The sequence below is a fragment of the Telopea speciosissima genome, chromosome 4 (genome assembly GCF_018873765.1).
Source record: "Telopea speciosissima isolate NSW1024214 ecotype Mountain lineage chromosome 4, Tspe_v1, whole genome shotgun sequence".
NCBI lineage: Eukaryota > Viridiplantae > Streptophyta > Magnoliopsida > Proteales > Proteaceae > Telopea > Telopea speciosissima.
The window spans coordinates 62136049-62146337 of NC_057919.1; the positions used below are offsets into that span (position 1 = coordinate 62136049).

The 10289-nt window shown below is 36.9% G+C and overlaps 1 protein-coding gene across 2 annotated transcripts; it reads right to left on the reverse strand.

Moving 5' to 3' along the window:
* Positions 1-5724: 5724 nt before the first annotated feature.
* On the reverse strand, positions 5725-9246 carry LOC122657851. 2 transcript variants are annotated; one of them, XM_043852646.1, is made up of 7 exons: positions 9120-9244; positions 8989-9027; positions 8821-8874; positions 8700-8753; positions 6566-6619; positions 6078-6149; positions 5725-5897 (listed from the first exon to the last, which is right to left on the reverse strand). In XM_043852646.1, the coding sequence occupies exons 1-7, from the start codon at positions 9183-9185 to the stop codon at positions 5775-5777; spliced, it is 462 nt and encodes a 153-aa protein (XP_043708581.1). In that variant the 5' UTR covers positions 9186-9244; the 3' UTR covers positions 5725-5774. The 2 variants fall into 2 exon arrangements, with proteins under 2 accessions (XP_043708581.1, XP_043708582.1); XM_043852647.1 differs by having other exon boundaries at positions 5878-5950; positions 6002-6149; positions 9120-9246.
* Between the last annotated feature and the right edge of the window lie 1043 nt (positions 9247-10289).

The following is a 10289-nucleotide window of genomic DNA, read 5'->3' on the forward strand; positions in this document are numbered from 1 at the left end:
AAGTGATCGATCTCGCTGTCGTATCGATACTATATCGGTGATACAGTACGGATAAGGGGTAAAATAATCAAAAAACATTTTAAAAGGAGAATCATGGGTAAAATTTTCAGATAGAACCAATCTGTGCCGATACCGATCTAATTCTATATCAGTTTCTAAGTTGACTGATACCCGTTTCGATACCGTGCACTAAAACCATGATGATATCTGCTTTAATATTGATAACAGATGATACCAATATGGATCTGTTGTAATTCGTATCAGTCAGTATCGGATCAATTACATATAAAAATCACTTTTTGAAAGTTTCAACCGGTACATATTCGATGTGTCGAAATGCATGACTTTGTAGCCCATATTAGAATGCTTTGCCCCTCTTATAGAGTGAAATTCATAATATTCTCACTATGCCTTGCTAACCCTCTACACACCATCCGAACCCCTCAATCAATGGAATTTAGAATCCTTTGACCGTGGGTAAAGAAAAATTGCCAACTATTGGAAAACTCATTCTTTGATCCACAAGATTAGGAGAAGAGAGTGTTAATCAACGTGTGAGAAGATGTATTATTATACACTAATTCCATGGGAAAGTTTTTCTCAACATATACAAGTAAAAAGGGCTGGTGGAGAAGGAAATTCTTTCATCGTATAAAATTGTTGGATTCGGATCCTCTCCAATGAGGAGATCGCCCAATGAGTAAGCCCAATGAAGCATCCAATGGTTGGGCTGATTGGCACACATCCCAACACACACTCAACCAGTCCAGCAGTTGGATGCTTCATGCTAAAATTTACGTTTCTATGAAACAATTATTTTCTAATTTACCAAACAGTCATGTTAACGCGAGTGTCACATCGTAATTGTCCTTAAAATTTGTTTATTATCCAATAAAAAAGGATAAACTTTCTTTGATTGTACGATCAAGGAATCATACAGCCATCAATGACTATAAATATCTGCCCTTATTTTCAAATTATCAAAATGCCCTCATGGTTGCGTGATCTTTTATGGATACCATCTGCACCCTTCGGTCATGGGTGATGGAAAATTCGGTCCAAAAATAAAATAGGTATCAACATTTAATTGTGAAAAGACCTTCTCCTTCCTTTGCCTTAAAATAAAAAGAAAATTTTTTGTTACAATGTGAGAATGCAATTTCTTTCTCACTTGAGCTCTTTTGTTATTTTCTCTTTCTTGTTCTAAATATTTGGGTTCATATGGATCATATGTTTTTTCAAGAGATCCACTGAGGTGGTGTGCAGATTCCTTCCCTACACTGGCTAACCTTCTCCCAAACAAAATATATTGGATTTTAAAATTGGGTCGAGAACCTGCCATAGTCTGCAGATAGAAAGGAGAGCCAAATTGGATTTGTCTTTTGTGTATTCAGAATCAGACCTCTATCATAACCACATTAAGATAGGTTTGTTAGGTTGGAAATTTTCTAAGGAGGACCATCTTATGGGTTCCAAAATTAGATCAATTGGAAATTTTCTAAGGAGGGCCACCTTATGGGTCCAAAATTAGATCAATCCATAAACATAGAAGTCTCTAAACTTGCATAAGAAAGTGATAATATGGAGGAGATCGAGGACTGACCATCTTCTTTTATCAAAGGTTCTATTAGTAGGGTGTCCACCGGTCAGTTCGGTCCGTTTTTGGTCGGGCTGAGCCAGTCTTTGGTCTCAACTATACTAAATTGAAGCCGGCCCGATAAGAAAAGGATTGGTTTTGGGTTTGTATATCGGGTTGGGTTAACGGGCTGTTATCAATTTTGTTGGAATTTCAATAATTGTGTAGACGGTTTTGGGTCATTCTTTGGTTTAATGTTGGCCTAGTTTTTTTACGGTTTTCGGTCATTCTTTGGTTCAATATTGACCTGATTTTTTGACTAAGGGACATGTATCTTCAAAGAGACATATCCATTTAGTATAGGTACATTCATAGCACTTGGATTAGAATCTTTTAATCCTATCCACTTATGCCAATGGACACACCCATTCCATGAGGTGTCTTGAAGGGATACATCCACCACTATAACTAGAGGTGAAATCGACAGCCCAAATCATTCAATTTTTTGTAGTACGATTTCAGTTAGTCAGGCATTAATAAATTCTCAATTCTCTAATAGTTTCAAGTGATTACTGTCTTTGCAAATCAATAATCAGTCCAGTCTGTTTTATCTTGGGAGGCAAATTTGTTGCAACCCAATGCAGTAATAGGGTACAACTACTGTCTTAAGAACATAGCGTTCTCGTTCGACTCAGACTATCTCTTTGTCCTCTTCTTTTGATATCTGTGTTTTTCTAACAAATTTTTTATTGAATTGGCCTAGTTCGGTTTTGACTTTTACGTATAAAAAAAATAAATATAAAATCTACTTTTTCTTGAATTATCCTGGTTATTTTCAGTTTTTTCGTTTTTTATCTAGTTTGTTGTATTTCTATCATTTCAGTTCTGGTTGGTTCGATTGTTTTGTTTTCTATCAATTTTGTGAAAATCCAAACCATAAAATATGGACCTGGTTAGACCAAAGAAGGGTATTTTGGAACATGAACAATAAGGTGAGAGTTGATGATGAATCCAAAATCAAATCTTAGTGCGACATCAAAATTGGTGAGGAGAGATCACCTTGGGTGAAGGAAAACTTAATTCTTAAAATACACTTCTCGTACCACACATCATAGACCTCTGAGCCTGGGGGAAAGATTTCTTCCATGAAAGTACAAAAAATGATTCACGTTGAGTGGCTTAAGCTTATGTTGGTTTAAGCGGCAAATATTTCTTCCGTAGATATTGTGTAAATATACAAAAACTTAAGGAGAGGATTGAGGTGACTTACGTCTAAAATGTAAGCTTATGTTGGTTTAAGCGGCAAATATTTCTTCCATAGATATTGTGTAAATATACAAAAACTTAAGGAGAGGATTGAGGTGACTTACGTCTAAAATGTTTTACTATGCATCATGGCTGATCACCTAAAGGCTTATTGACACAATAGGAAGTATGTGGGGCTAGATCTTTTCTAGCAGTCACAATCCTCAAATCCTTAAGGTAGTGAAAATCTTAATTCCAACAAGGAAGAAGAGCAAACAAACTGAATTAATTCGAAACTTTAAGAAGATTTTATTTCGTCTAAAACGTCCCTTATATAATAAGGTCGGATTACAAAAGAAAAGAAACATAAATAAAATAAAAAAATAAAATAGAAAACTAAAATTCCTAAATCGTGCGTAAAACTTCAGAGGCCTAGTAAACCCCTTAAACGTACGAATTTGACCCTGAAACATGTAGTTCAATGAATTTACTATTCATTGTACACCTTATAAAGCACAAACTAGCATTTCCAAAAGGTATTATGGCTCTCTGAAGTTGCGTTAAAAAATTAAAACTTTCGACCTGCTTGAGTGGATTTTTGCCGGTCCAATCAATTTCGAAATTCTTCATAAATCTTTTCTACATCATTTATCTTATTCCACCCAAACAGATTTTATGTTTAAAATCAACAGCAATTGAAGTGTATTCTCATATTCAATTTGTTGAGATGTTGGTGCCTTCATATATTTAAGGAACGCCTTATGCTTTAAAAGTTTTAATTTTCAAGATCTGGACTTCTAATTATGGGTAGGCCTAGCGAGGATTTCAAACTTGGAAATGGGGTCGAATCGGTCCTTATTCAGATTGGAATCAACCAGAATCGGCCCCTTAGATCTAAAACCTAGCGATTTATAGTTTCAAAAACCCTAGAATCAGTAGCTCCCAAATGGCCAGAATCAAGATTGATCAAGAACAATTGCAATCCGAATCGATCGATTCGAACGATCCGATTCCAATTTTCAAAACAATTGGGCCCAGTTAATCTGGGGTTATCCTGGGTTTCATCATCCACCACATAGGACAAGTTTGGTTAATACCATTCAAACATCCAAGGAGATAAAGGACAGGCTCATGTAAGCATAGTAGGCCCAATTCAAGAAACTTGGAAGAAAGGTGAGTTATTAGAAAAAGGAAACATAAGAATTCCTTTTATATACACTACCAAAAAGCAGAACTTATAACAGAAACAAAGATGATAATTGTAAGCAATTAAAGGGAAACTAAATAATGGCTAGCAAACAAAGCTTGATTGTTACTCCACAACCAATACAAACCCACATTAATGTTTCAAGCTAGGCAAGAAGATATACATTGAGGGGGACCTCTCTTCATCTCCTTATCACTTCTCTTCTTTTCACTCTTTTTTTTAGTTGCAAGTTGTATTTCTCAAACCTTTTAGGTATGACCACCAAAAGAAAGATCACAGTCACTCTTATGAAAGATTTTTGTGCTGCACATTTAAAAAAAACAATAATTTTACTGGTGCACGTGTACATACCCAGACAAATAAGTCAAAAACTTAGAACCTGCAACTATGAAATCTAGAACATTCCTAGAGATCCACTCTTACAGAAACTAATTAGAAGAAAGGACTTTGTCTCTAAGCTAGACTTGGGCACAAATGCACTTGAGAAAAAAGGAATTCCAATACTTTAGGGTTCTTGTCTTTTTCTGATTAATAATCACAATAATGGAAGCTTTATTTGTTGGAAAAGATTTCAAGTTGTAAGTATAAGCTAGAATAACAGCAAAGGTGACTTTAGCTCCACTTGCCCTTTATTTTATTTTTATTTTTTGACAACAACTAACCCTGTTGGTATGAAAGAATCTATTCTCGCGTTTATTCAGAATTTGCATGCTACACCAATGACAGTTGTATAGAATAGTATCACTCACATGAGATCCACAAAAGGTCCACATGGATCGGAGCAACAGAGAATGTCATTGTGAACCCCACATCTTATTATGTGGGAGGCCACATGCTGGAATCTGTACTCCAGCATCGTGCACTTCTTTTTCCCTAGACTTATATAGAGAGGGGAAAGAGAATGTTTCTATTGTCTACAAACCCACCTTGCTGCAGCATTACAAAAGGCAAGAGTTGTTGTTTGAATATCTATACCATCTGGGTATAACCTCGTTACTAAAATTTGGGAGAGGATTCTCTAAGCAAGCAACATAGGGAAGGGCACGAATAAGGTGCATGAAAACAGTATGATTTATTGGAGGACAGCGAAGTCATTTCATGTGAGAATGTGAGAGATAAACAGACTAACAAAAGTGCCAACTATCCTGCCCCGACGGCTCAAAAAACTTTTTCCCTTTATTTTTGTCATACATCTAGAGGTTAAGAGGTGAAACTTAGCACTCCACAATGAATAGCCCAATCCACTGAGTTCTGGATTTGACAATGTTTAAGCCCAATCCACCAACCCCCAGCACCTTGAAAACGACTAGTTTTGGAGCCAGCATAACCGAGACTTAAACTGGGTTATGGGCTTATGGCCCTTAGACACAAGTGGGCTTCAATGGTTTGGAATGAGTTAACCATAGATAGTTTATTCAAATCAGACCTATCTAAAGAAAAGAGGAAGGAGAAAGGGGAGGGGGGCGCAAGTGCGCAACAATCTAAATGAGATAAAATAATTCCAATCAGAAGCAAATGTTTCATTTTTAAGACAAGCAGAATTCAAATCTGATAACTCTCTTGGGAATTAATACAGAGATTCTGGGTTCATGACAACCATTCATGTCACTCCTAACTTGCCAACAGTTTGCATTCTCAGTGAAGAAAATACCAACGACCACCTTCCTATCAATGGTTGAAAACAACGAATTCAAAGACTGATGAACATCTGCCAACAAGATGAGAACAGTCCATCGAGATACCAATCTAATGTGAACTTTCCTTGTCATTCTCCACCAGGGTTGGAATTGGAGGAAGAACTTCTTCAGTGTTCCCTTCTGTATGTGTATCTTGGGTCTCCCCCTTGGCCTCTTCTGACAAATCCTGCAACTGAAGAATCTCAAAAGAAATCAGTGGAATACATAGCATGTGCTAATTATAGACAGCTGAACGGTAGTTAATGTCTTATCAGGGTCCGAGCAAAAACATATGGAAACAAAATAAAATGTGACATGTTAGGAAAAGAAAGAAAATTAAATGGAAGAAAGAAGTAGCCATTAAATGGAATACCCCCAAATTCTTTAAACTGGCTGTCACATCCTCATGTTGTTGTTGAAGAGTGGTCTTCAGTTCTTTAAATTCCTATTTTGAGTTAATCAAACAAGATTCCATTAAAAAATTGCTACATGAAAGGTGGAAAAAAAAATAAAAGTTTTGGTTGACGAGTGTCCGAAAACGAATCTATGGACTGGCACATCTAATTCTGCCAAATGGAATATCGATGTGGCAATTTTGAGCCTAGGATATCTAAGGAATGGTCTGGATTATCCAAGCATTGTTGTGCAGTCTCTCAGTAGCCCTAGGTTTTTTAATGCTTTATTTTGTCACTTAGCCAACCCAACTTGGTCTGAAACTTGATATACAAGCAGGAGACCTTGGGGTCAACCTGAATTTCAGCTCCGTCTGACCTGCCACATTGAAGAACTAGGTGCCTGTCCATAGATTCCCTGGTGGGTGAACCACCCAAGACACCCAAACAAATGTAAAAGGAAACCTACCGATCTAAGCTGCTCCACTTCCACATTGAGAGATTTCTTGAGCTCTGAAAGGTCCTGCATTACATTTGATACTTGTTAAGTTCTAACCATGTATACGAGATGGAAATCAGAGGAAAATATCACAAAGAGAAATGACTTGAATAATATGTAGCATAAGGAAAAATTGGTCACATTCACATACAGATGATTAGTTGTGGATCTGTTGTCCATGATAAGAGGTTCAGTTTAGTGCAACTTGCTCCTAGTTTCTGTGCCTATTAGTTAGAGTAGTTTTTACAAGGTCAACCAGGTAGTATCAAGGAGTTTGGAGGATTCAGTGGATTCACAAGAACATAAAGAGTGTGACCTACTTCAACAAGTCATCTAACTTCTAATCCCTTCAGACATACATTGGTGTACTTCAACAATTTCAGACAGAGATATACAAAAAAGCCAACTTCACACAAAGAATAAACAAAAAGGCTGCTTTGAAAAAGAGAGAACTTCATCCAATGAAAACTGACAAGGAAGCAATGTCTAAGAATCAAAGAAAATTAACAACGAAGCAACACAAACACAAAAACATCAAACAAAACTGAACTACCGATTATAGGATATGGGTAGAAACTCCACCAAAGAGGGAAGTACCTGGCAATCGAAAGAGTTGTGAGGAGGGTGCAGTATATCAAAGTAATGCACCATACAAGAAAAAGACAGTATTTCTATAGCTACCAATGCACAAAGTCTCTTTTTGACTACCATAATAATTTACTATTGTATTGATGAACCCTAGAGAATAGCCTTGTACATTGAAGCTATCTGGTTCAAGCTTTCTGGGTTCAACCCAAGCCAAGTCCCTTTATATTAAATTTGCAAAATTCCCTCCAGTAACAGTTAATACAGAAGTCAAACGAAGATCCAAAATTGGCCACAGACAAATAAGAACTAGAATATATATCAAGTGGCAAAATAAATATCCAAGCCTCATTCTCGATGAATAAGAACTAGAATATATCAAGTGGCAGAATCTCATAAATATTTAGTAAGCCATATAAATGTCAATGGAAGCCATTAGAAAACCATGCCAATAGATCTTTAAACAATGAGACCTAATTTACATACAAACAATCTCAACCTACTTCAATTGTACCCCCGGGCTGATTTCACATCGTGCATCCAAACACTGCTCAATCATTTTTTGTTATACAATGTAGAGATATCTCCACAAAATAGAATCCACTCATTGCTATCCATCATCTTGCAGAACAACAAAAATCATAATTTCATGGATAAAAGATTGGTATCGGTTCACATTATACAGGTAAGCAGGATGCATGAACCCCTTCTGTCTATAGAACCACAATTCTACGTTTGCGTTCAACAATATATTACGACAACCTCAGCATCTAAACTGGCTCAGGCTTTCTTGATTGTTGCATGTCATCCATGCACAAGGGTCATGTCAACACTCTCCATATTGTTGCAGTAGTAACAATGAGGCTGCCAACATACTAGTGTCTAAACTATTAACTAATCCATCCACTATCTCATCTGACCTCTTACTAAACCCATGCCCTAAATTAAGCAGTGCAGTAAATTTATGATGTATCTACCCATTCTTTTGGAATTATAAATTCCTAATTCCACCTCTCTTATGAAGCAAAGGATAATTGCTCAAACAAATTTCACAATTATAAGAAATTGAATGAGAACAAGCCATATGAAACACCACCTTCCAAATGTCTCCAACTCTCCTGTTTCAAGTCATCAACTCATCATATCCTCAGAGAGACTTATATCTCTATGCACAACAGTCCTTTAAAAAAAAAAAAACATGTTGTACCACGAGAAAATCTTCACCCTTAAAGGCCTGCTTTTACCCTATTTTCATAATCACTCTGTCCCTGTAGCAAGGAGCCTGGATTTTCTGAAGACTAATTCATAAGAAAACAAAAGGATGAAAACTACATTGGATGCAAATCATTGTTAGACGCTGAACTTCAAAGAAGATATAAATACACAAATAAATGCTTAAACATACACAAGCAACCACACAACATGCAAAAAGTGTAAACTAAACAATGCATATATTTCAACAAACTCTATATTAGCCAAACACGAAATGTAGATTATCAATGAGACAACCATTACTCACATTGTGGTAGACCTTCACTTGAGTGTCTAACTTCGACCTCCAATTCTGTAAGTCCTGCAATAACATACATATGAGAGAGAGAGAGAGACCAGGGGAGTGGAAAAAAACAGTGAAACATCACCTGCTTCAGGCCTTGAATTCTAGTAAGAAGCTCCAACCGCGATTCAGTCAATTCCTGCAAAAAGTAGCAGAGCTCAAGACGATTAACGATGCAGCATGATTTAGATATAACTAAATGAAAAGGAAGGGAGTGGGGGTGGAGAAGAGAGGCCAAAATCCGCTAACGCACAGCAATCTTTGAGCCAATAGGTTCGATGTTCTCCTTTTTCTGCAAAAAATAATAATAAGAAACAACAATGATGAAGAGAAACAGTAGAAATGGATGGTATTAGGGATTTTGAAAAGAGGAAGAAACATTACCGACGACAGAGGAGCAGCAGCAGTGGGCGAAGGAGAGGAATATGGTGTAGAATCAGAATCCGCCATTTAGAGATCGTATATACAGCAGATGATCCAAAGCGGCTTCTCTAAGGGGGTTAGGGTTCCTCCGTCAAGAGCTTTATTCAGATTCAGTGAAAAATGAAGAGAGATCTCAGTACACAATTCGAGTCTCTCAAGTCTTAACACTGAAGATGAGGATTTTAGATTTGAAGAATTAGAGGTGCTGGAGACTGGTTGATTAGTTTTGTGTGTTTCAAATTGCGGATTTGAGCGGGCGAACTCAAATCTGAAATCTGGATTTTGTATTTTTTTCTTTTGAAGTTCCGGAGTTATCGTACTTTCAAAAGAAACCAAACATTAAACAAGAAAAAGATAGTTAATACCTAACAGCAAGGTTCAAAATCCAGGTATCGGACACGGTATTGGTCATTGCCAAAAGCGTTTTGGATTGGGATTGGAACGGTACAAATCAGTCAAATCGGTCAAGAAACCCTCAAAATCGTTTTTTTATGGATCGGGTCATGTATCGGTCAAAGTTAGTGGATGTTTTGATCTTGGGATCGGATCGGCCGATATTATCTGGATCGGATCGATCAATATCGGTCTAGATAATATAAAAAATATAAAAAAACTTAAACACTATGAAAAAAAATATATATATTCAGTCGGATCAGTCAAGGATTGGATTAGATCGACCGATCCAACCGAATTGGCCGATCCAAGAAATGACCCAGTCAAACCTTTTCACATCGGTCAAATCTCGGAATGGCCTCGATCAATATCGATCCAATCCGATCGATATCGACCAATCCAATCCGAGATTACAAACCATGCCTTAGAGTGTCACAAACGTAGATCGGTAGATGTTTGTGAAAGTTGCAAGATAGGTTGAGTTCTACCAAAAAAAAAAGATAGGTTGAGTAGATGTCCAACATCAACATGGCCAGGTTTTGAAAACCTAGGCCCAGTTGTTCTCAGGACGGGCTAGGGTTTGCCCAATTTTTTTTTTTTTAAAGGAAATTACAAGATTATACATTTATCCTAGCCTATGAGGATCCATACTTAAACTGGCCGGTCACGGTGCAAGATCCTAAAGTATGGAAGACCAATTAATCCCGACCAAAACTGACTCAGACCAATCAATTAACA